Below are 15160 nucleotides of genomic sequence, written 5' to 3'. Positions count from 1 at the left end.
GAAGGTTGTCGGTTCGATTCCCGGCTGTGCAAAATGACGTTGTGTCCTTCGCCTAGGCACTTCACCCTACTTGCCTCGGGGACAATGTCCCTCCCTGTATTTACTGTAGGTCGCTCTGGATAACAGCATCGTCTAAATTACTAAATGTAAAATACAACAGTCGACCAGGGGTCGCTGTTCTGATGGCTACCCAATGCTATGGTTAATGTTTGGGCTCTAACATTTGCTGAACAATATGGCAACCATTTGAACAGCGACACCTTGTCGATAGATGTCGGTCCAACATCTGAATGTGTTTGTGATTATGATAGGCTATCTGCTGAGGTGCCTACCATTAAAGTGATCCGTGTGGAGTACGCGTAGTGTAAGATAGTACACTCAAGAAACCATTTGCTTTATATGAAGCAAATGGTATATGAAATTATTTTCTCCAATCTGTTTACTTGAGACTACTGTTTTTGGATGATTGAATCAAGCCGATCCCCTAGTGGTGCCCAGAGACATACGTTGCCTGAGCACAGGAGTAAAAGTGCCTCAGACTACTATACAAAGCAAAGGGGGCGTGTTTGAGATTCTCTTATCCCTCCCTCTTCTCAACTTTTCTTTCCTTTCTGACTGCTGATGTGTACAAGTTACAACGTTCTAAGACAGAATAAAAATGATTTATTTTCATTCCAAATTACTACTTATTTTTCTTCTGGCTTTTCCGTGTGGATTGATAGCCACTGGTATGTATATTTATGTAATACGAATATATTAGACCAGATGTGTATTTGCTGAAAGATTCTGATAGAGTTAACATCGACGTGGCATTTACTAAAGTTTTCATTCCGTAACAATGGTGAAAGTTGCCGACTAAAACTGTTTTTAACATATAGTCTACAATCAAATGTAGCCTAGGCCAAGATAATTCGTAGATTCCAGCACCTGTAAGTTGAATCATGAACAAGGTAGGAGCTGCAACACTTTTTTCCGCCTGAAATTATGAATACGTTATCGAATCGTAAGTGAAGTTTTGAGAACAAATGTTTTTTTGCTTTAAACATAACTTAATTGGATTGATTTGTTTCTGTTATCGTGCAAGTCAAGTTAATGGCGTTCCTAAATCCTGGGACACGTCACCACAGAAGGAAAGCGCTGCGCTTTAAAAAATAAGAGTATCATTTTTAGTTAACTATTCGAATAGCCTATCTTGCATTATTTTGTGGGGGTAAATAAGTCTGCATTGCATACTTTTTAAAATCAATGTATGCATCTGTAAGATACAGTACATGGTAGACTAAAGCAAGTAAGTTGGAACTTGCCAGAGTTTAGGGGGCAGCACCAAATGTCCTGATAGTGCCGGTTTTGGAGCGTGGGATATGCACAAAGATCTGAACCATATTTAGTAACGTGATGGCTGCGCTACACTTCTAATGGCTTCATCTATGCTGACACAGGCCAGGTATCTGCAGATCATGTTGAGGATGTAGCCCCAGATGCAGCTGTAGACGAGGAAGAGGAGGAGGAAGATGAAGTGCTTGTTGAGGAAGATCAGGTCGTGGGTTTGGTAAGTGTTCTAAGCTTCATCTCACTTACTCGCTTGATTCATTTGTTTTCCTGCTCATGTTGACATTCATTCATAATTATTGTAGGAAACTGAAGATGATTTGGATGAAGATGCAACTATTACTGATGTAACCTTCCATCCTGATGCTGACACCACCATCATCTTTGTGACTGGCGAAGGTTGGTCCTCTAAGTTAAGAAATTTAGCATACGTTGCATGTCAAGTATGCATGTTAAAATAATTGTTTGATTTCTTCTTTTTGAATTTATCCAGAGTTCCCAGCTAATGAAATTGTTAAGTTCCTGGTGGGTTTCACCAACAAGGGAAGCCAGGACTTTACTGTTCATTCACTGGAGGCCTCGTTCCGTTACCCTCAGGACTTCCAGTTCTACATTCAGAACGTAAGTCTGCCTTACTCCTATTAAGACTTCAGGTATGAACTTAAACAACAAACAATATCAAAACTTTTCCTTTGTTTTTCCGTTTTCACATACCTAAATAATGGGCATAATTTTCATTAGTAATGTTTTTTCGATTTATTTTTTACTGGAAACACAAGGCTAGCTTCTTTATTATTTGCTTTGTTTTGTAGTTCACAGCCTTGCCGCTCAGCACTGTGGTGCAGCCCCAGAAGCAGGCCTCCTTTGAGTACTCCTTTATCCCAGCTCAGCCTATGGCTGGACGGCCCTTTGGTCTTGTCATTCTCCTCAACTACCAGGATGGCGAGGTAAAGCCACATCACATTGGGCCTGAATGCAAATGTTCTGAAATCAGTATCAGTTGGTGATGCTGATTTGTAACATGCCCCTTCAACATTCACTGTGTGCTTGTTTTAGGAAGCACTTGTGTAGGTATTTGAAGATAACCCAAATTTCTGAACAGAGACTTGTTGTGGAATGCATGGCTTGAGGCACTAATTCTGAGCTTCCACTGTTATTCAGGGAAACACTTTCCAGACAGCCATTTACAACCAGACTGTCACCATCACTGAGCTGGAGGAGGGGCTGGATGGAGAAACGTAAGTAATTACTTTTATTACAAAATTCTAGTGAATGTGCTAAATATATGTAAGGTCATTTAAAAAACTGTTAACAGTAGAATGACATGGTTTTTTGTAACTCTTGCAGAATGTTCATGTATATATTCCTTACTGGATTGATCATCCTCATGGCTTTTGGTATTTACCAAGTGCTGGAGTCTAGGACGGTAAGAGTTATTGATTGATCTACACAGTGTATCTGAATAATGTTACATGGTAATCTGACTATATTTGATTTCACATTGTATCTTTCTTTTTGGATTAAACTAAGGGTACTGTGTATGTAATAATGAATCGGGGGGGGAAAAATACAGATTTTAAATCAGAATTACAGAGCAACTATAAAACAAGGCTAACAATAGACAGACAAAGCAAAATATACAGTCACTAAAGTATTGATTACCTTTGGCTTGTGTTTTGTACAGAGGAAGAGAGTCCCAGTGAAGGTAGAGACTGGTACTGGTGGAATGAATGATGTGGACATCAGCTGGATTCCCCTGGAGACTCTCAATGTCATGAGTATGTTTTCACTTAGACCCTTGGCTAATATACAAAATAATTCTCAAAAAGATTTTCAAAGTAAGGGGATGTTTTCTGGCTATATGTAGAGGGATAACAAATATTTATTGTCAACCGTTTACAGACAAGGCATCCCCTAAAGCCTCTCCACGGAAACGCACCAAGAGAGCTGCTGGAACAGATCAATAAGCTACTCCAAGCAGCAATCCTCGTCAATGTCCTTTACACAGACATGTCTTCATCAGCTCCAACAACCTGGCCTCCCTCAGCCTTGGGCTAACCCAGTCACAAAACAAGTATTATGTCCTGACTTGAAGCAAATGCATCTGTGTTGGGTTTGTTGGACAGATGACACAAGGGTTTACGATGTGTCCATTCAGACATTTCTTCAACTGGACATTGGCTAACTTTTAACCAACTTTTTTAAAAGGATCTTTCAGTTTGTGAATCACTGATAAGTAAAAGAACGTGTAAACTAAACTGTGTTGAATCATTGAAGACACAATGTGACACCTGGGCCTGTAGGCCCTACAAACAAAAATGACATGATTTTAATGTAATAATGTAAGTTGAAATATTTTGTCATCCATTCCTAAACTGTGATGTCATTGAAGGCTCAGGATGTGATTGTGCAGTATTGTTTTCAAGCCAAGATTTTCCGAGAACTCAGTTTGTTGAGTTTTCCGATATTTTTGTACTGCATAGATACCTTCCTGTGTTCTATGTTGTATTCCAGGCTATTGTGTGGAAGGCCATCAGGTTTTAAGCCAAGTTGTTTGCTCAGTTTAATTGATGTAGTGCTGCCAAGGTATCAGGTCACATGGCCTATCAGCCATTAAACACTTTACACACATTTTTTTTTTCAACCAAATAAAATATATTTTGGGTTGTACAGGTTGTCCTGATTGCCCTTCAGATGCGTCATCATTTTTACAGTGGCATTTTTAACTTTCGTTACGAATCATACCATAGTACAAATAGAACTTGTCACCTGAAAAGATAATTTCTGCTAAGTATCCGGTAGAAAAAATGTATAGCCTATCCATAGGCGCTAGTCCATCGACAGCAAATGAAAAACGGGGGGTGGCACAAATGCACAGCTTGAGTGTATAGCATCCCTGAGAGCGCCTACTTTAGAAAAACAGCTTACATCAGGGACAGGTAGCGTCAGGACCGTAAACACATTTTCGAACGAAAGATGGACAGCAATTGACTTAACTACAAAACGTTCGTCCCCGTGTAGGATCACATTTTATGACGTCTCAAATGGCGTAACTTGATCAATTTATGTTCGCCTTGGTATGATATAAATTCATGAGCGACTTTGTTGGATTCCACAGATGGCGCGAGATACCCTCCGCAGGGTTTGATATGGGATATGGAATTTATGTCGGTGAAGAGTCAAGGATTATGTGTATTTATTGCAGTAGGTAAGGTCGATATTTACTGTACCTGTTTCTGATATAAAGGTTTATCTTAAAATAGCCCACGTTTTGCGACATCGAGGAGGCTATAGGATTGTCTTTCAACAGAAATAGAAATAGAGAGGAAATGCATGACTGTAAATGCACAACATTTATAACACTGTTTCCTACCGAGGTGAGATGAAGTTCAGAACTGATTCATGATGAGAAGACCCTGCAGGGCTTATAATGACACCCCACTTCTCGGGTGGTGGAATAACCTAGGCTAAACAATATTTTATTCAAACCGCAGCATTGCAGTATGGTACTAAAATGACGACCACCCAGTGAGAATATTACATACATTTTCAAGCCTATATCTGAAAAAGATTTTGGTTTACCTTCTACTAAACTGGAAAATCACATAGCGTAATAAATAATTGGGATTGTAATTGCAGGAGAGAAAATTAACTATACTATAAATAATAGAAGATAAAATATTATAGAACAGGTTGTTAGACTGTCCCACTGTTTATAATATCCCGCTGTCTTCCCTCCACCACACCCTGACTGATGCTGTGTTCTCAACACGTGAATTTCACATAAATCTCTTTGATGCTGAAAGAGTGGCCTTGTCCAAGATCTGGTAAAAGTCTAATCTTTAAGCAAGTAAGAAAATAAAGAGTTGTAAAATGAATCCTACAATTATACATTGAACCAACATCACAAATGTTAAATTTGTAGGTCTTGTGACTTGTTTACATGTTTGAAGATTTGAATGGAAGCCCTTTGGTTAAAAATTATACTGTAAATTGCCAGTTTTAAAGTCTGTTGAGTGAGGCTGAGGGATGATATAGCTCCATTTTGACTCCAAGAACAACAAAGGATTATAATGACCTACTTTTGGCAGAACCCCAGTTTTTGAGAAGATACTCATTACTGGTTTAGTCTATGATTCTGACATGTTGGTAACAAGATGAATAAGCTGTCCGTTGTTAACATTCCCAAGTGTCTTTGACCTGAAAGATAGAGTGTATGATTGAATAATACTCCTTATTCTTGGCTTTTTCCTTAATCAGATTTTTTCCTTTATTTATGTTTTTTAGTGTTCCTGTACCTGGCAGTGACAGGAGCCTCGGCTGATGTAAAGTGTGAGAATATCTACAGGGACTTCTCTAACTGTGTCTTGGAGCTTGGGGAGAGCATGGATAACTACCAGGAGAATGTAACCAGCGAGAGAGGAGTTGAGGCTGTGTGCAGGTAATATGTGATAGATAACATTATGTGTGTTTGGTGTGTGTGTGTGTGTGTGGGTGTTTGTGTGTGCATATGTACATCCATGTGACATCTATTTGTGTATATTGTGCATCTATGCTTGCCGTACAAGAATAGGAAATATAGGAGAACGGATTGTTTTTAGGACTAGAGGTATGTACATGAAATTCCATGTATATTTATTGATTAGGGATTTGAATCGATCACTGGGCATAAAACACGTTGAAATTCAAGGACAAATATATATTTGTTAGGGAAGAAATAGGAAAGATGCCTCAGTCTCTGAGGAGGATAGCAGAAATAAATGGTTCTGAAACACTGAGCCACAGTGCTGAATAATTTATGACTTTGCTGCAGCAGTAATGTAATTCAGAGGCCATCTTTTTGTCATTGTTACAGCGTGCATCTCAGTAGCATAGTACAGTATATTACAAACGTACAGATGCCTTGTCGTCTAAGAAAAAATTCCCATCTAGCACCAAGCTCAAATGTTGAGGCTACATAAAAGCAAGATGGTGTAAAATTGTAGAATGGCTACAAGATTCTTTGTAAACCAATATGATGTTCCATGCTAACCAATGATGTTTTAATATGGAAAAAGCTAACTCAGTTATATGCTCTACATTTTAAAAGGGTCTCTCAAGATTCTATATTGTTTAAGATGTTCTGATCACTGGGTCTGTTGTTTGCCATAGCCACTGGGAAGCATTCCACACATGTGCCCTCACAGCCCTGTCTGGTTGTCAGGAGGAGGTGGGTTCCATCTGGGAGACCCTGAGGGAGGACTCCAGGAAGATCAGCTTCCAGGGAAGCCTCTTTGACCTATGCAGCCCCAGCTCTGCTCCAAGTCTGCACTCACCTCTACCCACCCTATCCCTGCTGCTGTTGGGTATGTTGATTCTGAATGGGCCCACCTGGTCCTACAAATAGGTGGAGGATGCCTCTTCCAGGGCTAATCCTGAGCACTTTCCCATTTCCTGGGTTGGTGTCCATGTGAGCACAGCTGAAATCTAAAGGGTCAACAGACACATAAAGCACTTGATATATAAAAATTTCTAGCTCTGGGGTCCTGCCATGGTCAATTGCCATGTAAATAGTGTTGCACTTGTTAATCACAAGTTTATGTTAGCACAGAGCCATAGAAGGTAATATCAAAAAGTGAGTTTTGATGTTACAAACCCAAGCAATTAAAAAATAAATGCTTCTTGAAGTGACAATCAAGCCAATTGTTTAGATTTTGAATATATGTCCCCACAAACTATTAGCCCTTCGTGGGTGAGTTGCATGGCTGCTATAAAGACACCAAAAAGGCATTTCACATACCACAAGTCACCCATTATTGTTCATTTTCTTAGTTATCCCTTTCAGTAGGTGCTGTAAATATCAGGTAATTATCTGACCTGATATTCCCTCTATGCTTTGTAAACACCTTCTGTTTCCTTGAAAATGGTTACATGAGTAGTGATTGTGTGTGAATGTGCAGTGTTACTTCATGAGTCTATATACCATCATCTGCCCATTTAATATTATTTACTCACAGTACCCAAATCTTTTTTTTTTTTTTTTACTTCAAACTTAACTTCAAAATAACACAGAGCACACTGAATGCACATACAGTAGGTGCAAATTATTTGTGATGCAATAACATGCATTCTCCATTGGAACATAAAGCGTTAGGCTTTGTTGTTGTCAAGCTTTATTATTATCATCACACTGATTATTCAATTATGCAACTGAATGCATCTGTAGTTTATAGCACAACAGTGTTACTGTATCTTCTCTGTGACTTATGTTTGCCTCGTTGGGCCTTGTGGACTTAATCCTCTCTCTGGAATCTCTAATGTTTGATAAAGCTATCTGTGACATAAATGCATGATTTGCTCCAGCAGTTTCAGCACAATTCTTTCCACAGCATACATTCAGTTTATGTTCTCTTATTACCTCCCCACGGTACTTGGAATGGATCTCTGCATGCTCTGTCTAGGTGTTAGATTTGATACTCAGTATACGATGGTACCCATTAGTATCCAGAGACACCCTACTGTAACCAGCATGTTTGCACTGGTTGTCCACTCCTCCCCTGTGCTTTGGAAAATTTTATAATTTTGTCAACCAATCTGTGTGTCTGGTGGCAAGTGCAGGAACAATAACAGAGCTGTTCCCAATGCATGAGCAATATGTATGGTTAACATTTGGGGAGGGAGAATTATCTCCAGTTATATGTGAGAGGCAGCTAAAGAAAGCATGAACATGGCCATATTATTTAAAAGGTGTATCATTAACCACCAAATAATACATTTTTGATTGAACTTCAGAAGATACAGTATGCTGTAGATAAAATACATCAGGAAACTACCACTGCTACTATTACACTACTGAATGTAAAAATTGAATATGTATGTGGTCCCTTGAAGATACCAGCTGCAAAGTAGGCCTACACTATTTACAAAAGCCTGCACTAAGTATTGTATTAAAATACATTTTATGTAAATGTGTTTGAATGAATAAAGTATGAAGTTGGAAATACGATATGATCATATCAGTCATTACACACAGTTGTTGTTAGATGTTCAAATGTATTATTGTACATATACAGTGCCCTACATACAAAACATGCAACCATTAGACAGAAAACATACATTAACACTAAAATGTGCATGTAAATTCAAATATCTGATGTTTCAGAGACCAACACTCATCTGGTTCACATTCATTTACACCAAGGTTTTCTTTTTTAGTTCTCCTTGTGGCAATGTGTTAATAATGAGAACTGGATCCAGCTTGTTAAGGCCCAGCCACCAATCAGGCACTCGTTAGTGCAATCCCATATGTTCTCCCCCACCTGGCCCTTGACTAGAGAGGCAGAGGCTTCAGGAAGGATCAGGGCCAGGCCTTAGGGAACTAAGCATCCATGTGTGGTATAAGCCTCTCATTATGCTACCGCGTGCTAGACATTCAGGCTATCCACAATGAAACATAAACCCTTAACAATGTTTGTGCTTAACAACTTATTGTATTAAACGGTATAGGTGTAACATAAACAGTGAATATTTATATATCAAAATGTAAATCTATTGTCTTATTGCATAGTATTGTCTTGCAAAAGTAATGGAATAAAACTCTTACACCAAATACATTAAGGCTATAAAGATTTGACTTGCTTTATTACACGTGGGACCTTAAAATAAACTTCAACAATAGGAATTGACTTAATCATGTTAAACCATGTTACAGCGACAACATTTCATTTTCACTGTGAAAGTATAAACAAATGTCCAGTAGTGAAGCATGTGCAATGTAATCAAATTTACTGACGAGACTTAAAACAAATAGCCCATCCCTTAGAAAGGGTTTGCAAACACAACACCGCATTATCCAGATTTTAAACAAATCAAGGTAACAGATGAAAATAAGACATATTTACACCATGACAAGTTTTCATCAGTTTACATGGGAGTTCTCCATAGAAAGCTTAAGGACAGATGCACAGTGACAGCATCCTGTCAGAACACTGCTGATGGCTGACAAATGCTCAGAGTGGCCATCTGTTCTGCATAGTATAGCATACCATGCATAGCGATAAAACACTAATAAACTGGTGTGAACTTGATGCGTGACTGTAACAATGCAATGCATGCAAACCACCTGCCTGTTATACCATGGTTTAAGACTGAATGAAAATCCTGCATGTTACTTGCTTATCAAGTTAACATTCTACCATTTGAAGAATTAAACGATTTAGCGAACAAAAGAAAAACGATTAAATAATGTGTAAACGATGTGTTAATAAGTGTAGAGAACAACAAAACATGTTTGATATTTAGCATTCAACCATCTTAATTGACAATCAAAACCCCTTATGGTAGACAAGAAGCCATCTAAATAGTTTAGGTTCATTCCACACTTAAGTCTGCTTTCCAATCGGTTCAAATAAAAAATAAATAGGCCTATACATAACCTTTAAGTTGAAAAGGTTAAAAGTCACATCAAGATCCATTGATAGGGGATTCTTTTCAAATCTTCCACTACTTAAATCAATTGCTTCCCATCACTAGTTTGGGTATTCATCATTCCAATTCCTGTCGGTCGGTTGAAAAGTTCCCAGGATGAAATATGTGCCAGAATTGGTTCAGGTGGAGGTCAAAGATTCGACTTGGGTCCACTGTTGACAGGAATAGCCCTGAGCTCAGTCCGCATGCACAGGTACTCTCCAATCACCGCCATCAAAGCCATGCAGGCTACATTGACCAGCCACCAGGAAAGGGCTGCTGGGAGATGTGCATTATAGATCCAACAGCCAATCATATGAAAGAAGTGCACAGTGACAGTGAAATCAAGACACTGCTTTCCGCGACGGATGAAAAACCACAGACCAAGGGCACTGAGGAAACAAAGGCAGGTGCATTATAAATAGTTACTGTAAAAACAAGAGTCAGAGGCATGGCGCATGAGGCATGGTGTTTAAAGAATAGCTAGTGGATCGGTCAATGAGTAACTCATCCACTTACCAGGTAAGTGAATTCAAGATGAATGCCATCATTGACAGCCTGCCCTGCATTGTTGCAAACCCAAGCACCTGCAAGTACAGAATGTCATGACATGTCTGATGCCATTACTTACTTAAAAACTAAACAATCATTCATTTTCAGGACTTACCTCATAGCTGAAGATCTGGTCCAATGACCTATTGGTTTGCACAAGACTGTCCACTCCAGCCAACCACAAACCCAGGAAACTGTAGTAGATGCACTGCATCAGTACTATCTGAGACACAATGAGGATTGGGTCCCAGATGTAGCTGCGGAAATGACTGGCCATCTCAGAGCTGCAAATTGGGACACAAGTCGCCCAATCTGCTTAACTGTACCAGCGTATTTACACGTATGCAACCAGTTTAGGATCTGAAATGACAAACTTCTATTTAGACTTCACGTTTAATCCGCATTAAACATTATTACTGGACAAATATGCTACGGTTCTGTAACTCAGTCCCACCACAAATTTGTTCCACTAGGAGTTAGTTTTGGCTAGCTAGTTAACGGGCGTCTTTACAGCCGCTAGCTAGCAAGCTAATATTTACCAAAGTTTACAATTTTGACACCAATTCGAAAGCGTTCCAGGTAACGCTAGCTAGTTATTTTAGATATAGCTTATCACGTATAACTAACCTAGTTCATAATCGGTTACTGACTCACGATATATGGCGAAAGTGGCTGTGCGAACGTGGTCACTAGCTACCTATGTTTCTGATGCTAACTTATGTTAGCTTTAAATGCCTGGTTGGTGTGGGTGGTCCTAATCAGGCTGGCTAACTATGGCTAATACGCTCGCAAGCTAAGGCTATCGATTGTCATCTGAGCTTCCTTCCTTACTAGCACAGCTCGAGAAGAAAATTACAGTGAACTTCACCTGTTGTACACTGTTACTAATCATCCAACATCACATCTCAAAAGTTCCTCTCATAGCTTTGACTACATAATTGACCAAACAGCTAGCTAGCGCTAGCTACTGTAACAAAGTGAGCTGTCAACAGAAACAACCCAACCGGAAGTGATTGTTGTACGCAGAACTAATTTTTCCGTCACTATTTAACGGGCGACAATCTATGCCTCAAACGGTGGGCAGACTAAGTACTTTTAGAAGTCTATTTCAGACACTGATTTACTATAGTTAACTATAGCGCCACTTCCAGTGCAGAAGACACAGTGAAGTCCAGAATGTATCGGAAGTTGTGCAAGACATAGGTCGAAGGTTACTGCATGAGTAGAAAATGTATAATATAATGAGCGTTTAATATACCATTGTACGGGTTAGTAGAGCAGACCCGATCCTGCTTACTTCAGGGTGGTAAAACAACTAATCATAACAAATAAAAATAAAACAAGTTCTTCACTTGATCATTTTAAACAGTAAACCATTTCTCATAGGTAACTTGAAACCATCATTCTAAAAGAGCGTGTGTGTGTGAGAACTGTGTAAACTCTGAAATGTATGTTCTTCAAAGGATCAACATCCACAGGAGGGTGATATGCCTTCAGCATGGTTTGGGTAAGGACAAAATATAAATAAAGACCGTATTATGAGGATTACAGCTTTAATATATGTTCATATGCAACTTAGAAATGTGTGCAAAGAAGGGGTGGGAGTGGGGGCGGGTGATCATGTTTTCTGATTTACATTTAGTCATTTAGCAGAAGCTCTTATCCAGAGCGATTTGCATTTAACTCTGTATAACTCGACACAACTGTCATCTCAGTATGCCTGCGCTTCGTCTATTAATTGTATATACCGGGATAAGTTATTCCTTACTTTTCAGCATGAGTAATGGTTGAAATGCGTGAGAAATACAAGGTTTTGCATGAGAGCGTGAGACTTGAGAGCCCTATTATTTGGCCAATATGTACAATTAAGGACTTTAACAACCACTATCACCATCGAAATGTTGTCTTGTTCATCTGGTTACGTATGTATCAACCTTTTTAAAAGTTACTTTTACATAGGCATTCTGTAACTGATATGCCATGTACTCAAAATGTACTTCTTTTTTTTTCACCTCAGCGATAATCCGCTGGGGGAGCAACTGCAGACCAGCACCTCTTTTGACCATTTCATCCACTCGATCCCTCATCGATGAGCAGGTTACCATAGAAGGCCGTTACCTTCCCCCATTCTGTCGCATCACCATGCGTGCATGCTTGCACAGCGAGGATGGTGACCTATGGGAGACACTCTCCCACTACAATACAGATAAGAATGGCAGAGTTAACTGTGAGATATGCTACTTATTTTATATTTCAAAGGCCATAATTTCTGAATCTGTCCACATGATCTCTTACTCTCTATTTCTCAACCTCACAGTGACCAGGGATGTGTCTTTGGGGGGTTCATATGTGGGCTGTGAGCCAATGGGTTTATTCTGGAGCTTGCAGCCTGCACATGGGGGAAGAAAGGGTCTGAGGTGGGTAACAGACAAACTAAATATTTCACACACAAACACTATATTTAACAATAAAAAAACACTGAATAGTTCTTCCAATTAATTAAATCAATCCAAGTAATATTGACAGTTCAAATGGAACTCCTATTCTACAGACTAAGAAAGAAGAACGTTGAGACACCCTACCCAATTCAAATATCTATTCTGGATGGTCATGTCACATTTGAAAATAATAATAAAAATAACCAGGAGTTGGCAGCTGTCAACGTAGAACGCTGGTACATGGCTCCAGGTGTCAGAAGAATGGAAATACGACAAAACGGAATAGTGGGGACTTTGTTCCTACCCCCAGGTGAGCATTGGTTGGCTATTAACAGTAAAGTGTAAGGGAATATGCAGTAGCTAATGTTATAACCCCTGATTTATTCCCATAGGCCCAGGCCCATTTCCAGCTATGGTAGACCTATGGGGTATGGGTGGAGGACTGGTAGAATATCGTTCTGCCCTGTGTGCATCCAGAGGCTTTGCAAGTCTTGCCCTTGCCTATTTTGGTCACAATGACATTCCCGGTCCTCTTAACTGCATTAACGTGGGAGACCAGTACTTTAGGGTAACATTTGTAGTTTGTATCTCACAAAGTATTTCATTCTTGTTTTGTATTTCCCATATTGTTGCCAGTTAGGTTAAAATCAGTTTCTTTACTCATTAATTTCTTCTTGGTTTCTCCACTTTCAGGCAGCATTCAAACTGCTACAGGAACATCCTCAGGTGTGTGGGGATCGGATAGGTGTCATGGGCCTTTCATTTGGAGTCTACCTGTCTCTTAGAATCGCCACTCAGATTGGTGTCAGTGTAAGTTTACTTAGACACCAAATATCATGGTCCGATGTGCAATACCTTTTAATTTAATTCACCCAGTTTCTCTCAGCCCAGGTGTGTGATTTGTATCAATGGGCCAATTGGTAGTTTTAACAAGATATCAGATAATGACAGCAGGAACGAAAGCTTTGAACGGTGAGTAGTTGTACAAATGAGAATGTATCTCTGAATTGTTTCTTTGAATAAATGTATTCAATACTTTTTTATGCTGTGTTTAAGCTTTAAATGTTGGTATATATTTTGTTCACATCATTTTGGTTTAGTTATCAGAAGCACTGGAGTTTCAATGAACAGGGGTATGTCAGTTTCAGAGAAGTTACCCTACCCAAAAATATACCACCAGAGAACAAACTAAAGGTATAGTATTTCTAGGCTAAGGGAATATGTAATGGGTAAGAAATTATCAGAGAGCATAATTGCACCCATCTGTGTCTGTGTGCAGCTTGAGAACCTGTGCTGCCCCCTGCTGTACATTGTTGGCGAAGATGACCTAAGCTGTGCAGCAATGGAGAACGCAAATGAGGTTGTTTATGTGTGATAGACTCCACCCTATCCAAAGCCTCGAGAGATTGTTCTATTCAACTAGATAATCCTATTTATTCATCTATACATTTGTCTCTAGATTGAGGAGAGTCTTAAGGCTGCAGGAAAATCCCACCTGCTTGTTCGTCTGTCATACCCAGGTGCTGGTCACCTGATTGAGCCACCTTATACACCGAATGCACGAGCCTCTATGTGGACCACCAGACCAAAAAAGCGTATGCTTTCCTCCCCATGCACTTCTTTGCACTTATTGTTTTCTATAACATCACATCTCTGACAATGTGAAGTACAAAAAAGAAAAACACAATGAGAGTAAGACGCTATAGTCTTGTTTTAGAGAGAGACAGACCTTTCTCTTTTTGTAATTGATCTTTTTCTTGTCTCTACTGTAGTGATAACACTCTGGGGGGGACACCTCGCTCCCCATGCTGCTGCCCAGGAACACGCCTGGACAAGGATTTTGGAATTTATGGAATGCAATCTAAGAGGGTGAAGAACCCCTGAAAAGGGGAAATCATTCAGCATATGTCACTCCTTTTTTTCAGTCAATAGGTAACATGAACAGGAAATGTGTAAGCTAATGACACCCTCCTAAAGGTGTTAAGCAACACAAACCGCTCAGCGCCAGTAGAATGCTTGCGTTGACAGTAGAGTGCTTGCGTTGTCTTGTCTTAAGAATTTCAGTGCCCAGTCTAACCTTGTGTTGCTCTGTGCACCTGACAAATAAAAGACTTGAACTTGAATGTCAATTTCACATTTTTAGAGCAGCCTGCTACTTTCCAGCAAATTATGTTCCAGCCAGCAATACTGTTCCAGACAGTTCTTCCTTTGATTATTTAGTGAAACTACTGTCAATTAAACTTTAGCTGGAGGATAACGCACAAAAACAATTTTTTCTATTTTAATTTATTTTATAATGTTCCCACTTGTCCCCCAATGTTCCCACTTCAAAATTCTATGCTATTTTAAAATCTATTTAGACCATGGTCCCTTAATACCTGGAAGAGGTACACCCG

At 39.4% G+C, this 15160-nt stretch overlaps 4 protein-coding genes across 5 annotated transcripts; 3 read left to right on the top strand and 1 right to left on the bottom strand.

Annotated features, from left to right (window-relative positions):
- Nucleotides 1–585: 585 nt before the first annotated feature.
- On the top strand, nt 586–3999 carry LOC124471607 (translocon-associated protein subunit alpha-like). Its single transcript, XM_047026173.1, has 9 exons — nt 586–728; nt 1440–1549; nt 1635–1728; nt 1823–1950; nt 2142–2276; nt 2491–2567; nt 2677–2755; nt 3014–3107; nt 3232–3999. The coding sequence occupies exons 1-9, from the start codon at nt 659–661 to the stop codon at nt 3294–3296; spliced, it is 852 nt and encodes a 283-aa protein (XP_046882129.1). The 5' UTR covers nt 586–658; the 3' UTR covers nt 3297–3999.
- Nucleotides 4000–4232: 233 nt separating this feature from the next.
- On the top strand, nt 4233–7935 carry LOC124471632 (neuritin-like). The gene is made up of 4 exons (XM_047026199.1): nt 4233–4268; nt 4448–4537; nt 5617–5770; nt 6481–7935. The coding sequence occupies exons 2-4, from the start codon at nt 4486–4488 to the stop codon at nt 6713–6715; spliced, it is 441 nt and encodes a 146-aa protein (XP_046882155.1). The 5' UTR covers nt 4233–4268; nt 4448–4485; the 3' UTR covers nt 6716–7935.
- A 982-nt stretch (nt 7936–8917) lies between these two features.
- Nucleotides 8918–11283, bottom strand: sys1 (SYS1 golgi trafficking protein). Its single transcript, XM_047026198.1, has 4 exons — nt 11195–11283; nt 10442–10686; nt 10294–10361; nt 8918–10166 (listed from the first exon to the last, which is right to left on the bottom strand). Exons 2-4 carry the CDS (start codon nt 10601–10603, stop codon nt 9926–9928), a joined length of 471 nt encoding a protein of 156 aa, XP_046882154.1. The 5' UTR covers nt 10604–10686; nt 11195–11283; the 3' UTR covers nt 8918–9925.
- Nucleotides 11284–11622: 339 nt separating this feature from the next.
- LOC124471563 (bile acid-CoA:amino acid N-acyltransferase-like) lies at nt 11623–14877 on the top strand. 2 transcript variants are annotated; one of them, XM_047026113.1, is made up of 11 exons: nt 11623–11833; nt 12344–12553; nt 12644–12743; nt 12878–13074; nt 13157–13332; nt 13458–13574; nt 13651–13736; nt 13865–13958; nt 14044–14124; nt 14224–14359; nt 14537–14877. In XM_047026113.1, exons 1-11 carry the CDS (start codon nt 11773–11775, stop codon nt 14635–14637), a joined length of 1359 nt encoding a protein of 452 aa, XP_046882069.1. In that variant the 5' UTR covers nt 11623–11772; the 3' UTR covers nt 14638–14877. The 2 variants fall into 2 exon arrangements, with proteins under 2 accessions (XP_046882069.1, XP_046882068.1); XM_047026112.1 differs by lacking the exon at nt 11623–11833 and adding an exon at nt 11963–12248.
- The last annotated feature ends 283 nt before the right edge of the window (nt 14878–15160 follow it).

This window comes from Hypomesus transpacificus, chromosome 9 (assembly GCF_021917145.1).
Source record: "Hypomesus transpacificus isolate Combined female chromosome 9, fHypTra1, whole genome shotgun sequence".
In the NCBI taxonomy this organism is placed as follows: Eukaryota; Metazoa; Chordata; class Actinopteri; order Osmeriformes; family Osmeridae; genus Hypomesus; species Hypomesus transpacificus.
This window is presented reverse-complemented; position numbering and strand designations above follow the sequence as displayed.

Coding starts and splice junctions, on each gene's coding strand:
- LOC124471632 (XM_047026199.1), top strand. CDS start 4,486: ATGGAATTTATGTCGGTGAAGAGTCAAGGATTATGTGTATTTATTGCA. Junction 4,538..5,616: donor ATGTGTATTTATTGCAGTAG/GTAAGGTCGATA, acceptor TATGTTTTTTAG/TGTTCCTGTACCTGGCAGTG. Junction 5,771..6,480: donor GGAGTTGAGGCTGTGTGCAG/GTAATATGTGAT, acceptor TGTTTGCCATAG/CCACTGGGAAGCATTCCACA.
- LOC124471563 (XM_047026112.1), top strand. CDS start 12,110: ATGGTTGAAATGCGTGAGAAATACAAGGTTTTGCATGAGAGCGTGAGA. Junction 13,075..13,156: donor GACTTTGTTCCTACCCCCAG/GTGAGCATTGGT, acceptor TTATTCCCATAG/GCCCAGGCCCATTTCCAGCT. Junction 14,125..14,223: donor CAATGGAGAACGCAAATGAG/GTTGTTTATGTG, acceptor ATTTGTCTCTAG/ATTGAGGAGAGTCTTAAGGC.
- LOC124471607 (XM_047026173.1), top strand. CDS start 659: ATGATTTATTTTCATTCCAAATTACTACTTATTTTTCTTCTGGCTTTT. Junction 729..1,439: donor GTGTGGATTGATAGCCACTG/GTATGTATATTT, acceptor ATGCTGACACAG/GCCAGGTATCTGCAGATCAT. Junction 1,951..2,141: donor TCCAGTTCTACATTCAGAAC/GTAAGTCTGCCT, acceptor TTTGTTTTGTAG/TTCACAGCCTTGCCGCTCAG.
- sys1 (XM_047026198.1), bottom strand. CDS start 10,603: ATGGCCAGTCATTTCCGCAGCTACATCTGGGACCCAATCCTCATTGTG. Junction 10,362..10,441: donor ACCAGATCTTCAGCTATGAG/GTAAGTCCTGAA, acceptor CTGTACTTGCAG/GTGCTTGGGTTTGCAACAAT. Junction 10,167..10,293: donor ATCTTGAATTCACTTACCTG/GTAAGTGGATGA, acceptor TTGTTTCCTCAG/TGCCCTTGGTCTGTGGTTTT.